Source organism: Hyperolius riggenbachi, chromosome 12 (genome assembly GCF_040937935.1).
Source record: "Hyperolius riggenbachi isolate aHypRig1 chromosome 12, aHypRig1.pri, whole genome shotgun sequence".
Classification (NCBI taxonomy): domain Eukaryota; kingdom Metazoa; phylum Chordata; class Amphibia; order Anura; family Hyperoliidae; genus Hyperolius; species Hyperolius riggenbachi.
The window spans coordinates 99,186,126-99,212,564 of NC_090657.1; the positions used below are offsets into that span (position 1 = coordinate 99,186,126).

The following is a 26,439-nucleotide window of genomic DNA, read 5'->3' on the forward strand; positions in this document are numbered from 1 at the left end:
TCTTGTGTATCCTCCCTGTGTTTCTTGATGTAAACTGCTGCCCCCTTACTGATTGGGCTTCCCTACATCCCAGGCAGCTCCTGCATGGGAAAAAACCCGTCTGCCCCAGCATATCACTAATTGCTGTTCTGGGCGGCTCTAGGCAACTTGTAACCAAGGTGGATTTGAGTGTCGGGGCTAAAATAAGGATTGGAACATGTCAAAATATTAGGACACACTTGTACGAGCAACATATAAAATTAAGTGGGGAGGATGGTCACTAGTAAATAGAGAAACACTGATGTATTGCCAGAATATGCTGAATCAGTTGTGCATAAGTATTGCAAATATATTAACATAAGATATAGGCATCAATATAGGTCACTATGGAACACTAAGATAAAAGCAATAGAGGGATTGACACATATTTATAACTATAGGTGACTAAGCAGAAAACTGGTCACCATAGAGTAAATAATAAAGGGGATGGTTTGAATAGGGACACAAAATAGAATGTAAGATGATTATTGTTAGTTTTCCGCTTTTGTCACAAGAGGGCGCACTGTGGCCCATATGGCTATGAACATGTAGGCTATGGAGCATATAGACACTTACAATATTAATAAGCGTCACAAGGTGAAGTATGGATATGTCACGGCAGTGAGTGAACTGAGGTTAAATCTTGAATATATATGGAAACAATGTGGCCAATAGAGGATAGGAGGATGTAATTCTGTGGGATAGATTTTATTTTGTAAACAATGCCCATCCAGCAATACGGCGGAGATCCTCCAATCAGGAGGCGGCAGGGACTATGTAGAGTGACGTCGTACGATAGTAGGCGGAGCCCCTGATGAGTCTGGCGTTGAGGACGAAACGCGCGTCGGGCGGGACTACACGGTGACGTCGCAAGGCACCAGGAAGTGCGCGGACCGGCCGGTCAACTTTGTAGCACACGAGACGGAACCCTGCGGCTGATGAGGAAGGCGGAATAGGGCAGCGCGGACACAGTTACACGCACCCGGACGCCAGGCGGATGGGCATTGGACAGCCAACTGTATTTGATGAGCGAGATATACTACTGAAGGCGTAAGTGAGATTGCTTATGCGCATACAGATACTGTCAATGGTAATACGCTATATGCGATTGTCTTTTCTTTTATGTTTTTATGGAGCAAATTTTTAACAGTCAATAAATGAAGGACCTTTGAGAGGCCTTTTTTCAACTACTGAGGATCGATTCTTGATTGAGTGACAACTATAGGAAGTGCAGTTTCCACCTGTGATAAGAAAGGTGGGCTACATCTGGTGAGAAGTGTGGCATGGATTGTGGTGAAGCAGCACTTGTTTCTGGGTGTTGACACATGAGCACGCTGTTTTAAAGTATTTTGATTGTGCTACTGTCTGAACTATATTACCCTATGTGGAGCTCCTCTCATTTGTCTAGAGATAACTGGATCTGGATACAGCATTGTAATCAAGGCTCATTTTTGAGGAAATTCTGGTGAGCATATAGCGAGAGGGGTGAGGGAGACAGGCTGACAAATCACCTGGAGCACAAATCACTGGTGACTGTGGGTGCTGGATTAATGCAAAAAATCTGAACGTTACTGCTCTATGTGGAGTTTGTTTTATCTTACAGGAGTGGAGAGCGCAGCAACAATCTTTGAAATATATTACCCTGCCTGCCTACCCAAAGCTAAACCCACAGAGAAATGGCGGAGATATGATGTGGTTCGGGTATTTATTTACCCGAACCACGTGACCGTTCGGCCAATCAGAGCGCGTTCGGGCCCGAACCACGTGACCCGTTCGGCCAATCACAGCGCTAGCCGAACGTTCGGGGAACGTTCGGCCATGCGCTCTTAGTTCGGCCATGTGGCCGAACGGTTTGGCCGAGCACCGTCAGGTGTTCGGCCGAACTCGAACATCACCCGAACAGGGTGATGTTCTGCAGAACCCGAACAGTGGCGAACACTGTTCGCCCAACACTACTAGCAGCCCTGCCAGCCTCTCCCCTGCGCCCAGGCTCTGATACCACAAATACCCCAGCTCAAGCAACCCCCTTTAGCTTTCCTCTCCACGTCCATCCCCCCATCCCCCCCTGGGCCAGGCCTGACTCCAGGCCCCACCAGCTAGGCCCCATTCCTTAATCCACAGGCCCCAACATCCAGCTACCTCTGGACTAGGCCTGATTCCAGGTCCCTCCATCCAGGTCCCCATCGCTTCCATTCACCCGCCCGGCCCCTTTACCCCAATTTCCCCAGCCCCAAGGGCCCTTCAGTCTTTTCCCCCACATCCATACCTCCCCTGGGCACAGGCCCAGCACCAGGTCCCACCAGCAAGGCCCCATTCCTTGCCCTCCGGCCCATGCATTCTCCCGCCCCATCAGCTTCCCCTGCCTCCCATCCATCCATTCTTCCTTCCCGGGGCGGATAGGCTGCAACCACCACCCTGCCTACCTCTGTCCTCAGGCCCAAAGCCCCCGAGCGACCTTGAAGCGGCAAGTCCGAATGCAGTGGCGGGTCCGTGACAATGCCGGCCTGGACGACATCGAAACCAGAAGTACACACCGTGCTTGGTGAACGGAGTAAGGCATTTTATGCTAAGAGTGCATAGTGCTGGTTATGATATATGGGTGCCATGGAGGCACAATGGTTTCTGGGTCATTAAACTAGATGGCTCTAGGGTGGGTCATCGACTGGTTAATGGCACCATGGTCGTCACTGGCAAGGTGCAGTGGCGCAAAGTTTAATGGGTGCCACTGGCGTGGGTCAGTGGCACAAGGTTTTAGCGCAAGCCGGGTGGGTGGTACTGGAGAGGAAAGGCATTGTCACGGAACCTGGCAGAGCGCGGTTACACAAGTTAATTTTAATATTGTTGTTTAATGCATGATTGATTACATTGTTTTGGTTTGTAATGTTTCAAATCTGTATTAAAGCTGTGGCCTTTAAAGTCCAATTGGGTGTCACGGCTTTATTTCAGGTAAATGGTAGGTCCGTCCTGTATGGGCCCTGCCCGGTCAAGAGAGAGAGAGAAGAGAGAGAGAGAGAAAGTGAAAGGAACAGTGAAGTGAGTCCCCTTGGAATCTGATGTAACCTGGCTGGTTAGTGTGCTGGTCCTGCCTTTACCCCCTTGGCTGCATGTAGGGAGTCCAGGATCATGTGCATGGGTCTAGCCATGGGCGAGCAGGGCGAATTGCTTGGGCCCTCCTGAGTACAGACCGCAAGCCTCTACTCAACACACTAATTACATGCCCTAAACATGTGCATAACCTCATACTGTATGTGTGAAGAAGCCAGTAATTGGTGGACAAAGTAGAGGGTAAACAGTCACCCTGGAACAAAAAAACACAGAGACACCAGGAGCCCAAATGGTACGTCACAAATGATAGAAGAAACAAAAAATATGAACACAGGGTACTCAAAAAGGGAGGTTGTAAGGGGGCAACCAACCACTGCAGGCAGTTGAAGATAAACAAACTTGGGGGTCCAGGCTAGCCGGAGATGGTCGCACTAAACATTAGTATTCAGCAGAGACACTTCTTGCTGTATACCAACCAATAAATATTTATCCAATTGACAAATCAACAATAATTCTACTTAAGTCTGTTGGGATCCTCAGAAAGACCAAAAGAGGGTCCAGAGGACATGGAAAAGGATGTTCTTCACTGCAGAACCAAAATAATTATGTGACAAAAGCTACAGAGTACACCCAGGCAACAACCTTAATAGCTCCATCACAATCCAGCAGAGATGACAGCCACACATCTGTTCCCTCCTGGAGTCCTCAATCACAGACCTCAGATCCCAGGGTAGCACCATCAAGGCTGTTCTATGTAACATCAGATCGCTAAACAACAAAACAACAATCATACATGATCTAATAGAGTCTTCTGATCTGGCCTGCCTGACTGAAACCTGGCTTTCTGAACCAGTTGGCCCAACCCTGGAGGCCGCCCTGCCAACAAACTATTCTGTGATACACTGCAACAGGAAATAATGCAGGGGTAGAGGGGTTGCACTTTGCTTTAGATCAGCTTTGAAAATCAGACCACTTACTGTAGGACCTACCAACTCGTTTGAATGCTTGGGGGCACAACTTTCAGCCGAGAAAAACATAAACATATTGCTGATCTACTCAGTGCTCACCAGGAAAGGACCCGGCCTTCCTTAAAGGGATACTGTAGGGGGTCGGGGGAAAATGAGTTGAACTTACCCGGGGCTTCTAATAGTCCCCCGCAGACATCCTGTGTTGGCGCAGCCATTCACCGATGCTCCGGCCCCGCCTCCAGTTCACTTCTGGAATTTCTGACTTTAAAGTCAGAAAACCACTGCGCCTGCACGCCCGTGTCCTCGCTCCCGCTGATGTCACCAGGAGTGTACTGCGCAGACACAGACCATACTGGGCCTGCGCTGTGCGCTCTTGATGACATCAGCGGGATCGAGGACACGGCAACGCAGGTGCAGTGGTTTTTAGACTTTAAAGTCTGAAATTCCAGAAGTGAACCAGAGGCGGAGCCGGAGCATCGGTGAGTGGCTGCGCCAACACAGGATGCATGCGGGAGACCGTTAGAAGCCCCGGGTAAGTTCAACTCATTTTCCCCTGACCCCCTACAGTATTCCTTTAAGGAACTTGTAGATCTCCTATGCAACTCTAACACTGGAACACCCCAGATGGATTGTTCTTGGAGAATTCAATATATGGGTGGATGACCCCCTCTCACAATTAGGAACAGAGCTACCTTGTGCTATAAATAAACTGGGCTTCTCCCAAGCAATCAGCTCTGCCACTCACAAGAAAGGTCACACTCTGGACCTTATATTTCATACTGGACTGTCAATACCCAGTGTGGAAATTAATCCTGTTGCCTGGTCAGACCATCACACTATCCACTTCTCCCTCTCAATACCAGCTGTCAAACACCAGTTCAAGAATCAAATAAAATATTGCCGCTTAAAAGGGCTAACACCACAACATATCCGAGATAACCTCAGCTTTGACAAATTGACTGACTCCAGCTCGGACCCTGATACACTGGTGTTTAAATACAACAAATGTGTGTCCTCCACCTTTGAGACCATTGCTCCTCTGCACACCAAATATCTTACTCCACATCATCATGCACAGTGGTTTGATAGCTCTATAAAAGAGCTGAAAAGACAAGGCCGAAAGCTTGAAAGACTGTGGCGCAAATCTCAGTCCCCAGGAGACAAACATGCGTTAATCCTCCACTTGAAGAACTACCAAAAGGTAATCACTGAGAAAAAGTCATCCTTTTTATCACATGAAAAATACAGAACACCAACACCAGTTTAGCTGCACTCATAAGAGTGAATGGTTCTATCTTATGAGTGCAGCTAAACTGGTGTTGGTGTTCTGTATTTTGGGTGGTTTATTATTACCAGTGCTAGCACCTGGGAGGTTTGATATATATTGTTGAGCATTTGTACATATTTTTTTATCACATGAGATAGCAAATGCAGTTAACAAACCAGCCCAACTGTTCCACACAGTGGAAAAACTCTGCAACCCGGCATGTCAAAAACGTAATATCCAGTCTTCAAAGGACCTCTGTGACCAATTTGCCTATTTCTTCTCAGACAAAGTCTCCGCTATAAGGTCCGCCATCTAACTTACCGCATCTGAGCCTAATATAGCGCCAAAGATCATTAGCATAGACCACGTAACACCTTGGGTAAACTTCAAAGAAATTGATGAAGAAGCCATATCAAGCATACTCCTTCACCTCCGCCAAACTCCCTGCGACCTGGATACTGGCCCAACACAGTTCATGTTGAACTGCCCTGACCTGTTTTTACCGGTATTCCTCAGGGATATTTCCTGTTTTACTGAAGGAAGCAATCATCAGGCCTCTCCTCAAAAAACCCTCCCTGGACCCAGATGCAATGACCAGCTACGACCTGTCTCTAACCTTCCCTTTCTGGGTAAGCTAATTGAAAAAGCCGTATACCTCCAGCTAGAAGCCAAAATCCTACAAAATAACAGTTATGACCCATTCCAGTCTGGCTTTAGGAAACATCACAGCACTGAAACTGCCCTCATCCAAATATGCAACCACCTACTCATGGCAAGAGACAGAGGAGAGTGCTCCATCCTGATACTGCTAGACCTTTCTGCAGCCTTTGATACAGTTGACCATGCCATCTTGATAAACAGGCTACAGGAATACTGCAGCATTGATGGCATTGTTCTTCAGTGGTTCCAATCCTTCTTGAGTAGCAGAACCCAAAAAGTGTCTATGGGGCCCTTCCTGTCCACCTCTGTACCACTTAAGTATTGGGTGCCCCAAGGCTCAATCCTTTCTCCCCTGCTTTTCACGATTTACATGTTACCGCTTGGAAAACTAATTCAAAAACATGGCGTGACATACCAATGCTATGCGGACGTCACCCAACTATATATTTCCTTCAAGCCTGGTGTGACAGACCCAACTCCAACTATAAACACCTGCTTACGTGAACTACAGCAATGGATGAGTGACAACTGGCTGATACTAAATGCAGACAAAACTGAAGTCCTTCTGATCGGAGGGCAGAGCATGATAACAAAATAACTTAACTTGCAGTCTTCACCACTTGGAATAGGAGGCACGGATCTACACAGCTCTGATCATGTGTGTAGCCTGGGAGTTCTAATTGATGGGAATTTAAACTTCAGAACTCACATCTCTGCTGTGGTGAAATCATCCTATTTTCACCTGAAGAACATTGCAAAAATCAAGCACCTCATCCCCCCAGAAGATCTACCAACCTTAGTTCATGCTTTCATTAGCTCCCGACTGGACTACTGCAATTCTCTCTACACTGGCCTTCCAAAAAAGGACTTGTACCGCCTACAGCTGATACAGAATACTGCTACCAGACTATTAACCAACCAACCCCATCACTGCCACATAACACCAGTCCTGCAATTCCTTCACTGGCTACCTATAGAATGGAGGGTCCTATTCAAGATCGGCCTACTGACATTTAAATCACAAAATAATCTGGGCCCTGGATACATGAAAGAAATGTTGCAGCTGCGTAGCAATCCCAGATCCACAGGTTCTAATAATCTAGTCATACCCAGAGTCCACTTGGAAACTTTTGGTCCCATAGCCTTCTGTCATGCTGCTCCTACGTTTTGGAACTCCTTACCTCAACAGATCAGGATAGCTCCATCTCTGGACGTGTTTAAATCCAGACTGAAAACCCACCTGTTCAGTTTGGCATTTGCAGAAATATAACTTTTGTTGTGTGAATACTTCATCCTACTACGAACTAATGAATCTGAGAGAGCCTAAGCGCTTTGCGTCCTATGGGAGAAAAGCGCTATAGAAATGTTATTGTATTGTATTGTACTTTTTGAGAAAAAGGCCCTAGAGGCCAATAAACGGGATCCAAGAGTATCCCCTACCCTGAGCCCGGGAAGGGGGGTATACAATGCACAACAAGATAAAAAGGCATCAAGAAAATTATAAAATGAATTAAAAACAATACATTCAGCTCTTAACACAGTGAGGGCCCTTTTCCACCAGCGCGTTTGCGCTGGCTGAATCGCAAAAACGCAAACCGCTAGCGATTTTACAATCGCTATGGTTTGCTTTTTAACATAGGAATCGCGGTAGGTCATTTCCACTACCGCGATTCGTTTTTGCCGGGAACGCGAACGCGCAGCGGAGCGATATTTGCTGCGATTTTGCTATGCAGTGCATAGCATAGCAAAATCGCGGGTGCGAACGTCGGGGAATCGCCGGTAATTGCGATTCAGCAATCGCTAGCGTTCAGCGTGAACGCTAGCGATTGCTAGTGGAAAAGGGCCCTCAGGCACTTGATTTGGCCTGAGGAAGTGGGCAGAGACCCACAAAACGCATTGTCAGTGCTATTAAAGTTAATTTTATATGAATTTGTCTCCATTATATTGAATTTTTCTCCTAAGGCCAAATCAAGTGCCACACTGTGTTAAGAACCGAAGTTTGAGTGCTCAAACTTTGTCTCTTAACACAGTGAGGCACTTGATTTGGCCTGAGGAAGTGGGCAGAGACCCACGAAACGCGTTGCCAGTGCTATTAAAGTTCATTTTATATGAAATTGTCTCCATTGAGCTAAGCCACCTAAAACTTTATTTATTTTATTGTTTAATTGTTTGTGTAATTCATTTTATCATTCCCTGGGCGCCTTTTTATCCTGCTGTGTCAGTAATTGGGGAAACATGTTACGTATGTCACCTGATGTCACAGAGCCAATACCCCATGCCTCCGCCCACTTCCTGGTGTGCCCTGAGTTTGGGGTTTTGCTCCAGACGCGAAAGCATTGCTTGCTGCTAGCCTTACCGATGCTGGCGCCAGATGCTGTCTTTGCCAGACCAAAGCAATGATGTTCAGGATTGAATAATTATGGTGGCATAAGTACCGTCACTGCTGGATGTAATTGGACTATATGGGCACAGGAGGTTATGCACATGATTAGTGTATGTAATTAATGTGGTGTTCAGAGGCGTGCATATCAGCACACAGGGTTGATCTATAAGTTTGCCTGGCTGTGTTTAAAGTGCATGAGTCACTTGACCCTGAGGGCCCTTTTCAACGAGCAGTTGCTAGGCAATGAAAACACTGTGGATCTCTCACATCTGCTTGCTGCTGCCTGGCAACTGCTTGCTGCTGCCTTGTAACCGCTCACTGGGCGCACAGTTCAGCCGCCTGTAGAATAGAGCCCTTAAGAAAAAAAACAAAAAATGGTACCTACACAGTTTTAAAGGATGCCAGAGCTTTGGTACAAAGGAAAGACTCTGGTACAAAGTGAAGCTGTACTGGATGGGGGGGTCATAATCAAATACTCACCGTGCCTCCCTTTCCCCTCCATCTCCCTCAAACTGTGCCGAGCATGTGCAGTATGTCCAATTGGCTCCCCTGTGGCCGCGTAGTGATGTCACAGGACCACCTATGTCGCCTAGGATAACGGGACTGACCAGAGGAGAACGTCAGGGGACAGGGGAACGGGAGGCGCGGTATTTGATTATGCCCTCCTACCCAGTACAGCTTTGCTTTTTACCTTTTTATCCTTTAAAGTGTACATGAGATGGCAAAAAAGAAAAAGATTTTATACTCACCCTAGGCTTTCTCTAGCCCCATGAGCACCGATATGTCCCTTGCCGGCCTCCCGAGTGCCTCAGTTCAGCCACAATCAGTCCCAGAATCTGGCTCAGTCGCACCAATCGGCTCTTCTGCGCATGCCCGGCATTTCCTAGGATGGTATTAGTGCTGACTTATGCAGCTGTCAGTACTTTTAATTGATTTTAACTCTAGAGGATATATTTGTAGTATTGCAGTGTATTTGTATTGATGGCAAATAAATTATGTAGATGTAATTATTTAAGGCTGTATTTGTAGAACAGTATAATCTTGTTGTAGTAAACTCCAAGGGACTAGGAAAACTGGTGTACTACTATATCAAAAATTGTCCTAGAAATGGCCCAGTATGCCCTGGTATATTCTCCAATTGGAGGTACAGTAGAAGCACTTGCACATTTGGTGGACTGCAAAGTTAGGTATACTTTAGGGTTGCATAGCCAGGCTGGACAAATCACTGGTACAGGCTCCTTAAAAACTGCAACCATCACTGAAAAGAGGCAACCACTTGCTTCCTGTGGATGGCTCCGCTTCCTCTGTGGGTGGGACTTGCAGGATGTGTCCTGGAAAACTTTATTCACACACTTGAACAAATCATGAAGCCTATCTTTAAAATGCAGCCAATCATGATACCTCCACTGACTGGACTTAGCACTCTCCTTCCCACTTTCCTTAGTTTTGCAGTGAGTAGGCCTGCTCTGATCTGCACTACACTGAAAGTAGCCTGTACTGCACACCGCTTGCTACCAGAAGGGTCATCGCTAACAAGGGAAGAGATACCCTGGAGTGTGTACAATTTTGTGGGAGGACTGTGATGATACTTTTATCAGTGACTGCAAAGTGGAAGTGGTAACACTGCATTCTCTTTTGTTTATATTTACATTATTCCTCATTTTACCCCAGCTGCTTATTTTATACAGTTCTGTATATCCAGCACTGGTACCATTCTTCTTGTCTTACAAATGTTATTAAGCATCAGCTTACTTGCAACCAGCCTGAAGAGAGCAGCCAATCATGGGTTTCACGCTGACATATGCTGCATGCACCACCCACTGTTTACTATATCCAAAGTCAGCATTGTGTGGGGGCCCAAAAACACGTTTAATATAACAGAAGATTTATTATATTAGAGTTTACTATACCAGGCGTTGCTCACATAGACTTATAATGGAGATTGGCAAGGACCTGGAGTGGAAGTTTACTATACCCAAATGTTTACTATATCAGAGTTATTATAACAAGATTACACTGTATTAATGTACAGTCCTGGACAAAACTTTTGAGACTGTCAAAAATATTGGAAATTAGAAAAGTTGGTGCTTAGGTTTTTATAATAACAATTTGCATATACTCCAGAAAGTTATGAAGAGTGTTCAAATTAATTGCATAGTTCTTCTTTGCCATGAAAATTAACTGAATCAAAAAAAACAAAAAACCTTTCCACTGCATATCATTGCTGTCATTAAAGGACCTGCTGAGATAATTTCAGTAATTGTCTTGTTAACTCAGGTGAGATTGTTGACTAGCACAAGGCTGGAGATCATTATGTCAAGCTGATTGCTTTAGAATGGCAGACTTGACATGTTAAAAGGAAGGTGATGCTTGAAATCATTAATCTTCCATTGTTAACCATGGTGACCAGCAAAGAAACGCATGCAGCCATCATTGCGTTGCATAAAAATGGCTTCACAGGCAAGGATATTGTGGCTACCAAGATTGCACCAAAATCAACAATTTATAGGATCATCAAGAACTTCAAGGAAATTCAATTCTTGTTAAGAAGGCTTCGGGGCGTCCAAGAAAGTCCAGTAAGCGCCAGGATCGTCTCCTAAAGAAGATTAAGCTGCGGGATCGGAGTGCAACCAGTGCAGAGGTTGCTCAGGAATGGCAGCAGGTAGGTGTGAGCGCATCTGCACACACAGTGAGGCGAAGACTTTTGGAAGATGGCCTGGTGTCAAGAAGGGCAGCAAAGAAGCCACTTCTCTCCCAAAAAAAACATCAGGGACAGATTGATCTCCTGCAGAAAGTATGGTGAATGGACTACTGAGGACTGGGACAAAGTCATATTCTCGGATGAAGCCCCTTTCCAATTGTTTCTGAAAAAGGCTCATTAGGAAAAGAAAAGGTGAGCGCTCCTGTGTCATGCCAACAGTAAAGCATCCTGAGACCATTCATGTGTGGGGTTGCTTCTCATCCAAGGGAGTGGGCTCACTCACAATTTTGCCAAAAAACACAGTCATGAATAAAGAATGGTACCAAAACACCCTCCAACAGCAACTTCTTCCAACAATCCAACAACAGTTTGGTGAAGAACAATGCATTTTTCAGCACGATGGAGCCATATCATAAGGCAAAAGTGATAACTAAGTGGCTCGGGGACCAAAACGTTGACATTTTGGGTCCTTGGCCTGGAAACTCCCCAGATCTTAATCCCATTGAGAACTTGTGGCCATCCCTCAAGAGGCGGGTGGACAAACAAAAACCAACTCATTCTAAGAAACTCAAAGAAGTGATTATGAAAGAATGGGTTGCTATCAGTCAGGATTTGGCCCAGAAGTTGATTGAGAGCATGCCCAATCGAATTTCAGAGGTCCTGAAAAGGAAGGGCCAACACTGCAAATACTGATTCTTTGCATAAATCTCATGTAATTGTCAATAAAAGCCTTTGAAACGTATGAAGTGCTTATAATTATATTTCAGTACATCACATAAACAACTGAAACAAAGATCTTAAAGCAGTTTATCAGCAAACTTTGTGAAAACTCATATTTCTGATAGTCTCAAAACTTTTGGCCAGGACTGTATTTGTAAATTGGTCGATATCTTATATGGTGTTTTTTGATCATTTCAGCTTGATTGGGTAGTGTAAGGCCCCATTCACACTTGCGGTTCGAGTCCGCAAGTGTCCGGGTGCCGCAAAGAAACCGTACGGGTCTCTGCGGTGGCCACAAGGCGGCACAAGTTGCGGATCCGGAATGTATCAGTTCCGGCTACAATAAAGTAGCCAAAATTAGATACTAGAGATGTGGCGAACATCTCCAAATCCCTGGGGCTCTTACTACTTCGCACTGACCCGGAGTAGTACGCCTGCGCTGCCCGGTGGAGTGCGTTCTAGATCGCGCTCCTGTTGCCGGGCACTTTCTGCGCGTGTGCGTGACGTCATGAATGACGTCACGCTCATGCGCAGAGAATGCCCGGCAACAGGAGCGCGATCTAGGACGCGCTCAGCCGGGCAGTGCAGGCGTACTACTCCGGGTCAGTGCGACCCGGAAGTAGTAAGAGCTCCAGAGATGTTCGCCGGGCGAACAGTTCGCCACATCTCTGCTAGATACTTTGCAGTGCCAGAAAGGCACCGCAAGCATGGGGAATACCGGCGTGTATTCCGGGCCCCCCAAGTGGCATAGGACCGGTGCTGGAAGCATCCGGTCCTATTGCCAGTGAGGTGAGAAACATCCGTTTCTCATTGCACAGCATGGGCCGCATGTTCAGGTCAGGATCCGGCCCGGGTCCGCAGCCGCACCGGGACGGACTGAAGAATAGCGCATGTTGGAAAAAAAGACAGATCGTCCTGGAGCTGCGTTCCCGGATCGGATCCGGACGGCGCACCAGTGTGAATGGATACATTGATTAACAATGTATCCATTCACCATCCGCTGTGTACGGAGCGTTCCGGGTCCGGGGAAGCCGGACCTGGAACGCTAATGTGAACCGGGCCTTACATACATATGAAGCACAGTAGGAGCTGGCAAATAAACATGTCAACGTTTGCTAACTCTCTAATGCTGGGAATACACCATACATTTTTACCCCCGATAGATGTGTTCCATAAATAATTTCCGACATGTCCGATATTCCACCTGATCGTTTTTTGGCTCGATTTCTCAAATTCATGGAAAAAGATAAGAAAAACAAGCAGAAGATAAGAGAATAGAGCACAGAATCGAGTGAAAAAACGTATCGTGTACCCAGCATAAGATGAATGAAGCTGTTGCTAATAGTAACAAAGGCCCCAGCTCTAAGCAACTATTTATTCCTGTTGCAAGGTGGGATTTTCAAGAATATATTGTAGCAACAGTACTCTAATCAGGCACACAAAATACTGTCACCATGGCTGCAACGAAAAGCAATTTGAGCTTTCTGTTAGTTTAATATGCTGCAGTTAAATCGGAAAATTGATACTTACCTTCCGTAATTTTCCTTTCCTGGATCAAACGATGGCGGCATACCTATGGGTATTGGCTCCGCCCCCGAATCCTGATAGGACAGATCACCTATAAGTTTTCCAGAACCACCCCCCTCCAGCCATTCTGGTGAATATCAGTCCTCGAATGGACAAGAGGGAGGGATTCGTATGCCGATATCGTTTGATCCAGGAAAGGAAAATTACGGAAGGTAAGTATCAATTTTCCGATTTCCTGGACCAAACATGGCGGCATACCTATGGGATATAACAAATCACACTTGAGGGAGGGAATTCTGCAACAAATTAACACTTTATTCATACTGACAAAAACAGCTCTCCCAAAGTCAACAGATGACAAGGAAGCAGGATCAACATGATAATGTTTTAGAAACGTATTTACAGAGGACCATCCTGCCGCTTTACAAATAGATTCTACAGACACCTTTGAAAAATAGGCCCAGGAAGCAGACATGCCCCTGGTGGAATGGGCACGAACTTCATTTGGAACAGGTAGTTTCTTCAGAATATAAGCTTTCTGAATAGCCTTAACCAGCCAAGAGGCAATAGTCATGGAAGTCACCGATCTTCCCTTCCTAGGACCCCTAAAGTTAATGAACAGGTGCTCTAAATCTCTGAACGGAGCTGTAGCCTCCAAATACACCCTAATAGATTGGCCTACATCTAAGGGATGACAGACCCCATCAGACAAAAGGGTAGGTAGGGAAAGTTCCTGGTTTATGTGGAACATTGAGGCCACCTTTGGTATATAATGAAAAACTGGCCTAATAATAACCCTGTCCTGGAAAAATTCCAATAGGTTGCTGGAGCAACCGAGAGCTTGGAGATCTGATACTCTCTTTCCAAATGCCATAGCGGTTAAGAAGACTGTTCTCAGCGTTAACTCTTCCAAGGATAAGGCTTGCAGAGGGAAGAAAGGCGGTGAAGACATGACCTCCAACACCAAAGAAAGATCCCACTTTGGAAAGAAAGGCTTCCTGGGAGGACGGATTTTCAGAATTGCCTGGATAAACTGCATCACCAAAGGGTGAGTAGCCCATCGATGACCTGTTAATGCTGACAGGGCAGAAACTTGCACTTTTATTGCCGCCACACTAAGGCCTTTTTCCACTCCTGTTTGAAGGAAATCAAGGATGTGCTGGACTTCCGGATTCATGCTATCAAATCCTACTCCTAGTGCGTAACCCACAAACTTTTCCCAAATACGGTAGTAGGTGGAGTTTGTGGAAGGTTTTCTTGCCTTCAGCAGGGTTTCAATTACTTGGCTGGAACACCCGATGTCTGCATACCTCTTCCTCTCAACCTCCAGGCCGCTAAACTCAGCTCTTTGATTCTCGGATGTAGGAGATTCCCCTGAGACAGAAGGTTGTGATTCGTTGGTAACCTGATTGGATCTTCCAAGCTGAGAAAGGTTGCCAGGGCAAACCACGGCCTCCGGGGCCAGAAGGGAAGGATAGCGATGATCGTGCATGACTCTCTGCACAGCCTCTGAAGGAATCTCGGAATGAGAGGAAACGGAGGGAAGGCGTATCCTAGTGTGAAGTCCCATGACTGAACCAGACAGTCCACTCCCGCTGCAGAGAGATGATGAAACCGGGAGAAGAACTTCTGGACCTTCTTGTTCTGCCGCGAAGCCCATAAATCTATTTGTGGCTGACCCCACCTCTTGGTTATCTTGAAAAAGATCTTCTTGTCCAAGGACCACTCGTGGGGATCCGCAAATTTCCTGCTCAGATGATCCACCAAAGTATTCTGCTCCCCCGACAAATAGGTTGCTGACAGGTCTGACAAGTTTCTTATCGCCCAGGTCATGAGATGGGTAGTCTCCTGGAGGAGGGACCGACTCCTTGTCCCCCCCTGCCGTCTGATATAGGCCACTGCTGTTACATTGTCTGTCCTCAGCATTACTGATTTCCCATAGACCAGGTGCTGAAAGGCCTTCAATGCCATGAATGCCGCTCTTAATTCCAGAAGATAGGAAGGTACCCCTCCTGTACAGACCTCCATCTGTCCTGTACATGGATACCGTTGCAATGGGCTCCCCAGCCCCTGATACTGGCATCCGTTGTAATCACTACTGGAGGATCCATCTGAATTTGACGATAATTTCTCAAATTCTGCTCCTTGGTCCACCAGAGGAGGGACTTCTTTACCTCTAGAGGCAGGAAAAACCTCTGACTCAGGTTCTTCTTGTTCCAGTGATTTAGGAAGAAGCTCTGGAACCTCCTGAGAAACCAGTGGGCCCACTTCACCATTGGTATTACCGATGACATAGTCCCCAACAGACTTAGACAGTACTTTGCTGATACACTTGAGACCTGTAGAATCTTCCGAACTTTGTTCTGGATCGCCCATACCTTCTGTTCTGGTAAGCAAATTTGGTTCTGAACTGTCCGGAACCTTGCTCCTAGAAATACTACGTCCTGGGAAGGCAAAAGTTGGCTCTTCTTGGTGTTGACCAGCCAACCCAGATGCCGGAGTAAATTGAGTAAGATCTCTTGATGTTGTAACAAGCTCTGGTAATCCTGGTGGAGCAAGGATTTCGTCCAGGTAGTGATAAATTCTCAATCCCTGGACCCTCAGATACGCAATCACTGGAAGCAGTATCTTGGTGAAGGTTCTCAGCGCTGTAGACAGGCCGAAGGGTAGGCACCGGAACTGGTAGCATCTTCCTTCCACTGAGAATCTGAGGAACCTCTGGAACTCTTTCCTTATGGGGATGTGCAGATAGGCATCTGATAAATCCACAGTTGACATCCAGTCTCCCACCAGTATCATAGATGTTATTGACTGTAAGGACTCCATTTTGAAGTGTTTCACTCTTATATGCTTGTTCAGGAACTTTAGATCGAGAACTGGCCTCCAGCCTCCTGAAGACTTTTTTTTACCAAGAATAGTGGAGAAAAGATTCCCTCCTGACTTTCCTTGGATGAAATGGGAACAATAGCTTCCTCCCTTAATAATGTCTGCACGAAATCCATCAGGACCAAATATCGCTCTTTGTCCTGAGGAATCCTTGTGGATGTGAACCTGAAGTGAGGAGGCCTTCTGCTGAACTTCCAGGCGTGTCCTTCTTTTAGGGTGTTCACTACCCAAGGGTCTTTGATTATTCCCACCCAAGACTTCCAGTAAAGGTGCAGCCTGGCTCCCACTTGGAAATCTTGAGTGGACGTCCCATCAAAAACGCTTTTGACCTTGATGGGCATCGGACGAGGCCTTGTTCTTCAGATTCCTCGCAAAGGTGGCCTGGGTGCCCTTCCAGTTTCTGTTAAACTGCCTATTTGGTCTGTAAGATCTTGATTGTTGAAATCTGTTACCAGGATTCCTTTTAGGCACCTGTTGCCTAAATGGTCTCTGTTTCCGGTCCTGTGGAATCAGACCTGACTTCCCGCCTGTCACCTTCGAGATTGCATTATCCATCTGAGGGCCGAACAGGTATGCTCCATCGAAAGGAATCTTGCACCAGTTTGCTTTGGAAGCTGAATCCGCTGACCATGGTTTTAGCCAGAGAGCCCTTCTGGCTGTCACACTGTATAACATCGACCTTGCCGCAGACTTGATGACATCGATTGCTGCCTCACCCATAAAGTCTCCAGTCAACTTCAGTTCCTCTAGTGCTTTAATTATTTCCTGCTTGTCTGCACCTGAATCCAAGGCCGACTCAATGTTGTCCACCCAAACACGGGTAGCCTTTGCTAAAGAGGTTAAAGCGACAGCTGGTTCGCACACGGCTCCTGCCGCTAGGAAAGCTTTCTGGACATCTATGTCAATCTTCCTATCTGATGGTTCTTTGAAGGCTATAGCATCTTCCATAGGCAGCGTAACATGCTTAGCCAATCTGATGATTGAGGCGTCTACCACTGGCGCAGAATCCAAAATCTTTGGATCCTCTTGTCTTAATGGGTACAGTTTCGAGAATCTGTTATTAAGTGATGCCTTCTGCTCCACCTTGCTCCATTCTTTCATGATCACCTCCTTAATGATCTTCATAAAAGGGAAAGCTTTTGGCTGCTGCTCCAGGTGTGGATAATATCTATCCGGTTCCTGAGCAGAACTTTCCTCTTCCTGCCAGTCAATGGCTGATTTTATAGCGGACAAGAAGGCTGGAACTAGGGTGAAGTTAAAACCTCCCTGTGACCCTTCCTCCTGAGAGAGGGGGTCCTCTACTACAGCCTGAGGTACTGCAGCTGCCGCGGCTGTGGAGGCATCATTCTTTGAAAGGTCTCCTGGACTGCCTGTTGAATAAAGTCCAGGACCTGCTGATTGTCAGTGTCTCTATCTCTCCCTAATTCTGTAAAACAAGACTGACAGACCCTCTTATCAGGCATAGCCGGCTGCGTACATGACCAGCACTGGTTCTGAGTTGGCCTCTGAAATGGCTCAAGGGCATCTGATTCTGGAGAAATATTCCAGTCTTTACGAGCCCTTTTCGGGGATCTGTAGTCATAACGTCCCCTCTCTCTGTATGGAGAATAACGGCTCCGTTCAGGTGACCGCCTTCTTTTATTATTATTATTATTATTTATTGTATTTATAAAGCGCCAACATCTTACGCAGCGCTGCACAATAGATAAATGGGTTAACATACAGGTAGAACATACGGAAACTCACAACAAAACAAGATCATGCAAATGATTTGATAACAATACAGTGTCATAGGTCAAAATAGAGACTGTTCGAGTCTACAAGAGGGGTGGTTGCGAGTAAGATTGCATAATCAAGCTGGATACGTTAGGGAGGAGGGCCCTGCCGGAGGCTTACAATCTAAAGGGTGGGGTGGAGACAATAGGTGTGTCTTTTGAGAGGGGGTCTAACAGAACATATTATGGTGCTGGTGTAGGGGGGTATGCGAGCGTGAAGAGGTGAGTCTTGAGAGCTTGTTTGAAGGAATTAAAGGTGGGGGCGAGTCTGACGGCTGGTGGGAGAGAGTTCCAGAGAGTAGGGGCGGCCCTGGTGAAGTCCTGCAATCGTGCGTGTGACTGAGTTATGCGTGGTGCGACTAGGCGCAGGTCATTGGAGGATCGGAGGGGGCGGGCTGGTATGTGCCTGTGGACCAGATCAGAGATGTAGGTTGGGCAGGTCTTGTGCACTGATTTGTAGGCAAAGCACAGGTTTTTGAAATTGATCCTAGAGTCCCTGGAATGTCTTTGCCTAGATCTCGATCTGGAGCGGTAATCCCTTCTCCTTGAGGAATCTCTGTAATGCCTTCTGCTTCTCCGGCTCCTGCTCCGAGACCTGCTCCTTCGATCTCTAGAAGACTTCTTTCTTTTAGCTGATCTGTTGCGGCAACGATGGCTCCTGCTTCTATCCCTTGATCGTGATCGCGACTGTCGGGTCTTAGATGGGGAACGGTTCTTGGGCACCGCTTGATGACTTCCTCCTTCCCCCGGACTGTGTAAACATGAACAAAACATATATATGTATGTTCCAATTTCCTCCCCATAAATCAATAATCAAGGGGGAACTGCACTCTTTTAAAACACTTTCCCAGAGGAACCCTGTGCCAGGATATTAACACTTAACACCCTTGTGTGTAAAATAGAAAGACTGCATTTAGCAGTCTATACCTCTCAATGACCACCTCCTCTGCATGCCCAACAGCATCCATCTCTCTGTTTAAGAGAAAGGATCAGGCATATTACAACCAGACTGACACAAAGCAGGCAAATAAAATCCATCAAGCAATGTCACCCGCTCTTTACCTTTGTCCAGAAGACCGGTGACCGATTGAATCCACAGGCCGGGTGCCAGAAGTATCTCCCACACGAGAATCTGTAGCCAAGGCTCCAGGAACGTTACCCGCAGCTCACCGCAGCTCCTCCGCGCAGAGACGCCAGGAACAGCGTGCAGCCATTGGCTTGCGCTTCCTGAACGTCCATATGCAGACGCTCGGCCAATCAGAGCGCAGTGACACCAAATCTCGCCTCTCGCGAGACTCTACGTCACTATGCGCGCACAGAGGGGTCAGGCGGCGCCATCACTGAACAGGGCAAGCTGCACCTCCCAGCCGACTTGCTGGTACACACAGAGGACGCCATTAAACCCTGTTTAAGGGTACAGGACGATCCTCTAAAGTGGGAGAGGCTGAACCCGCTGCACAGGTAAGATTAAGCAACCTAAAAGGAAAATAAATGAATAGAAGAAAAAAACAAAACTTTAGAAAACAAATACAGGTGAAACTGTCCATTCGAGGACAGAAAAAAGAATGGCTGGAGGGGGGTGGTTCTGGAAAACTTATAGGTGATCTGTCCTATCAGGATTCGGGGGCGGAGCCAATACCCATAGGTATGCCGCCATGTTTGGTCCAGGAAATCGGAAAATTGATTCAATTGAAAATTGATAAAAGGTGGGATATTCAAGAATATATTGTAGCAACAGTACTCTAATCAGGCACACAAAATACTGTCACCATGGCTGCAACGAAAAGCAATTTGAGCTTTCTGTTAGTTTATTATGCTGCTGTTAAATTGCAATATGACTAGTCTTGAGCACATTTTTTTTTACATCCGACCATGTCAGCTTTGTAACAAAAGTAGTTTTCTTTTTTAAGAATACTTACAGATGGAATTTTGGCAACTGTCAGTATATTGTCATCAGCACAGACAACTTTCTCCATGAAGAGCCAGTGTCTAGGTATTTATAGTATTGGGTAATTAATTAGGGAAAGCCATATTCATTCGAGAGACTTCTTATTTAGAATTATAATATTAATTTCTAATGAATATATTGTACACTTTATATGTGTTCCGTGTGCACTTTATATGTGTCCGGTATTTTTTACCGAAATCCACCAAACTGTCTCCATTCGAAACTGTGTCATTCGTTTGGAATCTATGGAACAAGAAAGCAACGAACGCAGTTGGGGTCAGAAGAACAGCGCGTGTGCTTTTGTGTTGCCTTTTCGCTGCTTTCAGCCTCGCGTGCGCAGTCGCCGCTCTGGCAGACCAACGCGCGTGCGCAGAGTACGGGGAACCATGGTGGCGCTCATGCCCAGTGGAAACCTTCGTGCAGAGTGTGCGAAGGATAGGGGCGCATGCGCAGTGTGCCCGGCAGGTCGGCCGCCCGGCCCCGGGGAGAGCGGCGGCTCCATGGGAGGATGAAGGAGATGGTTGGAGGTTGTTGCGTGTGCTCGGATGAGAGGGGCTGGGCCGAGAACCCGCTGGTCTACTGTGACGGGCACGGGTGCAATGTGGCCGTGCACCAAGGTGGGGGAACTCGTTCTGGGGGAGGGGCAAATGTTGACAGAAGGGGAGGTGGATAAGCACCCGTGGGGCAACTGTTTTGGGGAATGGAAGGGGCGCTAGAGAATGACAGTGAGGGCATCTGTAGGGCAACTCTGCACAGGGGGCATCGGGGAGGTCGTTTGGTTATTGTGATAATGTATGTGTTCAGGTTACTTCTATGTTCTATTTGTCTTGTGTCCTGCTGTGAACTGTCACCTTTCTTCCTGATGGTGACAAGTGTCCAGCAGGAATTGCAATTGCCAGTAGCTTTACCTCTCCAGGTGGCGAAGCTTTGTTTTTTAATGTCCTTCATAAACAAACCTAGCGTGTGACTGAGTCGGTGCTTATCAGTTTCTATTCTTTTGTGCATTTAGGTAAACAAAGTTGCATGTCAAAGGGAGAATAATTTAGTTTGCAAAATTCATTTATATGTATTGCTAGAACTGATGCCAAATATTGTTTGTGCTTGTTTACGTTTAACTACATATAAAAGAGCCATACCGTAACTTAGGGTTTATTGTTTTTTCAAATGTTAATTACTTTTTTTTTTAATAATTTGAAGCTCAAAAAATAAATACATAAACAGATTACAGATCTACACATGGCTGTCCATGTACATCCAATACTGGGATGCAAGTCAGAGGTTGTGCCCCCACCTGGGCCCTTAGATCTGAGGGACCCACATTTACCCCTTCCTCTGATCGCTGTTGTAGCTTTGTATTGCTGCTGTAGTAGTAATGATTACCACTGGATGCACTTTGAATGTTGGTTATCCTTAACAAATCATTCCTTTTATACTGCTCTCATAGTGGCTGTTCTTAAAGAGAACCCGAGGTGGGTTTGAAGAATATTATATGCATACAGAGGCTGGATCTGCCTATACAGCCCAGCCTCTGTTGCTATCCCAAAACCCCCTAAGGTCCCCCTGCACTCTGCAATCCCTCATAAAGCACAGCCACGCTGCTGACAAACAGCTTGTCAGAGCTGGCTGTGTTTATCTCTATAGTGTCAGTCTGCTGCTCTCCCCGCCTCCTGCAGAACTCCCCTCCCTGCTGATTGGAGAGAAGGGACGGGGGCAGGGACCGGAGCTATGCAGGAGGCGGGGGAGCAGTTGAGACTGACATTACAGATGTAAACACAGCCTCACAGCAATGCTGTGATTTATGAGGGATTGCAGAGTGCAGGGGGACCTTAGTGGGGTTTGGAATAGCAACAGAGGCTGGGCTGTATAGGCAGATCCAGCCTCTGTATGCAGATAACATTCTTTAACACACACCTCGGGTTCTCTTTAAAAAGCTGGATTTAGTGGACAGCGGCTGTCCTTGGAAAGCTGGTTTTAGTGGTATCATGTGATTATTATGCATACATGTAGGATGGGGTTTCTGGACAATTTTGTGGGCTAGTATGTTGAGATGAGCCATTAAAAGAGTCCATAAGGAACAGTTCTCCACAGCAATATCTACATTTTGAAGCATTGAATCAGGATGACACCATTTATTGGCTAACATACAGTGGCTTGCAAAAGTATTCGGCCCCCTTGAAGTTTTCCACATTTTGTCACATTACTGCCACAAACATGAATACATTTTATTGAAATTCCACGTGAAAGACCAATACAAAGTGGTGTACACGTGAGAAGTGGAACGAAAATCATACATGATTCCAAACATTTTTTTACAAATAAATAACTGCAAAGTGGGGTGTGCATAATTATTCGGCCCCCTGAGTCAATACTTTGTAGAACCATCTTTTGCTGCAATTACAGCTGCCAGTCTTTTAGGGTATGTCTCTACCAGCTTTGCACATCTAGAGACTAAAATCCTTACCCATTTTTCTTTGCAAAACAGCTCCAGCTCAGTCAGATTAGATGGACAGCGTTTGTGAACAGCAGTTTTCAGATCTTGCCACAAATTCTCGATTGGATTTAGATCTGGACTTTGACTGGGCCATTCTAACACATGGATATGTTTTGTTTTAAACCATTCCATTGTTGCCCTGGCTTTATGTTTAGGGTCGTTGTCCTGTTGGAAGGTGAACCTCCGCCCCACTCTGAAGTCTTTTGCAGACTCCAAGAGGTTTTCTTCCAAGATTGCCCTGTATTTGGCTCCATCCATCTTCCCATCAACTCTAACCAGCTTCCCTGTCCCTGCTGAAGAGAAGCACCCCCAGAGCATGATGCTGCCACCACCATATTTGACAGTGGGGATAGTGTGTTCAGAGTGATGTGCAGTGTTAGTTTTCCGTCACACATAGCGTTTTGCATTTTAGCCAAAAAGTTCAATTTTGGTCTCATCTGACTAGAGCACCTTCTTCCACATGTTTTCTTTGTCCCCCACATGGCTTCTGGCAAACTACAAACCGGGCCTCTTATGCTTTTCTGTTAACAATGGCTTTCTTCTTGCCATTCTTCCATAAAGGCCCACTTTATGCAGTGCACAACTAATAGTTTTCCTATGGACAGATACCCTCACCTGAGCTGTAGATCTCTGCAGCTCGTCCAGAGTCACCATGGGCCTCTTGACTGCATTTCTGATCAGCGCTCTCCTTGTTCGGCCTGTGAGTTTAGGTGGACGGCCTTGTCTTGGTAGGTTTACAATTGTGCCATACTCCTTCCATTTCTGAATGATCGCTTGAACAGTGCTCCATGGGATGTTCAAGGCTTTGGAAATATTTTTGTAGCCTAAGCCTCCTTTAAATTTCTCAATAACTTGATCCCTGACCTGTCTGGTGTGTTCTTTGGACTACATGGTGTTGTTGCTCCCAATATTCTCTTAGACAAGCTCTGAGGCCCTCACAGAGCAGCTGTATGTGTACTGACATTAGATTCCACACAGGTGCACTCTATTTAGTCATTAGCACTCATCAGGCAATGTCTATGGGCAACTGACTGCACTCAGATCAAAGGGGGCTGAATAATTATGCACACGCCACTTTGTAGTTATTCATTTGTAAAAAATGTTTGGAATCCTGTATGATTTTCGTTCCACTTCTCACATGTACACCACTTTGTACTGGTCGTTCACATGGAATTCCAATAAAATTGATTAATGTTTATAGTAGTAATATGACAAAATGTGGAAAACTTCAAGGGGGCCGAATACTTTTGCAACCCACTGTAAGTTAGGCAATAAATGGTATTACCCTGATTCAAAACATATTGCTTTTACTGGGTCAGCTGGATAGGATACTGCTGTACTGGTAAAGGTGCAAATACACGTTGGATTTTTGCAAAGGACGGACCATTTGGACTTTAAATCGGGCGTGTGTATGGTCGGTTGCTCACCTGATAAGACTGCATTTGAACGATCCGCCAAGTGGATCCGTCAAAACCAGTCTTATCAGGTGAATGACCGACTGTACACACGCCCGATTTGACGTTCAAACGCTCGTTGGCAAAAATCTGACGTGTATATGCCCCTTAAGGCTATTGCCTTTGATGTAGAATTTGTGCCTTTGACCAGGCTCAAGCCAATATGCTAAACAGCTGTGTATGAGCAAGGCTCCCTAATGATCCTGGTTGCCCGTGTAGTGCGCCTGAAGCGCTTTGAGTCCACCAGTAGGAATGCGCAATATTCAGTGTCTTGTCTACTGATTGCTAACACAGTACAATACTTCTAATTTTCCAAATGCTTTAGGCATATTAGGCGGTAGTCTACTTTAGGGGACCCAGCAAGAAACCTCATAGGGAAATTCTGCTAACATGACTGGGTGGACAGCACCCTCTCAAACTGCTAGGTTTCTAATAGGTTATAGTAAACTACACCCACAGTATTCAGCCAATAACAACGCTTCCTGCTGTAGAGGGTGCAATGATTGGAGAACTCTGAGGTTTCCTGCTGGGCCCCCTAAAGTAGACTAATGCCCATATTATTACTACAACCTATCTGAAACCTAGTAGTTTGAGAGGGTGCTGCCCATCCAATCACGTTAGGGGAATTTCTGTGTGGACTTTCTCTCTGGCTCATCTCAATTATACTAGTGCCTAGTTTTGTGGTAACAGTACATCAGAGTATTATTGCCAAGGTTGCAATATAGTGCAAGTTGATCTTACAACAGTATTAGTTTTTGAAAATATTAAAAAATGACAACTGAGTTTCTATTTAAATTGTGAAGCTTTTATATACTTTGATCAGTGGCATAATGATAGTTCATTTGGCAAATACAGGATGTTTTTTGTGTGGAATTTTGTACAGTGTTAAATTTATTTCAATGATAAGTTGCATGTTGTTATTAAAATTGTAATATGCAGGGGTTGTCTTATCAAGACAGGTGCTAAAAACTGATAAGTGCTCCATGTAGTATGCTTATCCAATGTTCCACTGCCACCATTAGTAGGTGTTATGTAGTGCGTTGGGTTGTCAGAGTCCTTTGGATCAAATTGCACCGAATGCACTCTGGCGCATAAACTTACAATTGCAGTGTGATACTGCACATTAAAGTGCCTCTCTTACATCACTCCGTAACACCCCGCTGCGACCGTAGACTAAAGGTGGCCACACACGACACAATAAAATGATCCAATTTTACAGCAATTCGGCAATTCGATAAACAATTGGTTGCACAGAGAATTTGAAAGGTTTTTTTGTTTTTTGTTTTGTTTTTATTCGTTCGAGAAATCTGATTGAATTTCCAGTTTTTCTTCAATAAACGATCACGAGTGTTGGATTTTTCTCATCAATTTTATGAAAATTGAGTCATGTAGGATAGATTGTCAGTTTCTTGGTGTACAGACTTTTTTCAGAGTTTTCAATCATTTTTTTTTTTACAATTGGGGAAATATTTAACAAATGTATTCGGTGCATTGGTCAGATTTTTAAAATGTCACAATCAGTAAGAAAAATTGATTGCAATTCTGGAACTGAAAAGATATTTAAAAAATTGTATGGTGTGTGTGGCCACCTTAAGACCTAGTACACAGGAATCACTCCCTATCCAATGAACATTCTAATCAAGTGATTGAATTGTCAAATAATTTGGAAGGAAACCTTGTGCTGACTGTTCAGAAATAATGATAAACAATTGTGTAATCTGTTGTTTATCCATTTAATTGTGGTAAGATATTGCTTGTTTACATATCATGCCCTAACTTTCTGCAAATGATAGATGAATATAGTGAGACAGGAGCAGGGAATCTGCTAGAACCTCCTGTGGACAGCTCATCGGAGCCATCACACGTTTTGAGTGTTGTTATGGCATTCCTACCTCATTGAGACATTGGGGTTGATTCATTAATAACAATGCGCTGGAACAGTGCAAGTTATTTCCACTTTCTCGCAGGGCTGTGGAGTCGGTACAAAAATCATCAGTTTATGAAACTACCGACTCCAGGTACCCAAAATGGCTCAGACTCCTTAGTCTACCTTACCAGGGCTGTGGATTTGGTACAAAAATCGTCCGACTCTGACTCCTCACTTTATGAAATCACAGACTCCGACTCCGGGTACCCAAAATTGCTCCGACTCCAACTCCGACTCCACAGCCCTGCTTTCTCGCTCTAATACACTAGCGTGACTTAATGACCCACGCTTGCACGACACGCGCTAGTGGCAGCGCAGTGTGTGTAATTAAGCAACGGCCGCTGCTTACAAAAGCCGTGTGGTAGTGATGCATCGCTACCGCGATACTTCACTAGCGTGGCCACTACTTTGTTAATTAACCTCCCTGGCGTTCAGTTTCTGCTGGATTTCTGTGCAAAAATGTGTCCAGTTAATAACCATTTTCCTGTAACTTACTTTTGTGTCAATCAAGGGTCTAGTATATATTTTGAGTTTAATAAAAGCTTGAAACACAAAATCTAAACTGAATGTCAAAATTACTCCCAAAAATCTCTCATCATAAACACTTCCAAGCTGCAGCTGCTTAACCTGCACGAACGTCTCTCTCTAATGGAATCTGATTAGAGAGAG

At 45.6% G+C, this 26,439-nt stretch overlaps 1 protein-coding gene across 3 annotated transcripts in view; it reads left to right on the forward strand.

The window, feature by feature from the left end:
- The first annotated feature begins 20,343 nt into the window (after positions 1-20,343).
- The window catches only part of MLLT6 (MLLT6, PHD finger containing), a 119,260-nt gene continuing 113,164 nt past the window's right edge, over positions 20,344-26,439 (forward strand). For 2 of the 3 annotated variants that reach the window (XM_068262709.1, XM_068262708.1), the window contains exon 1: positions 20,344-20,515. In XM_068262709.1, the coding sequence (XP_068118810.1) occupies positions 20,344-20,515 (172 nt within the window). The remainder of the gene's footprint in view (positions 20,516-26,439) is intronic. The other variant, XM_068262710.1, reaches the window with a different exon arrangement.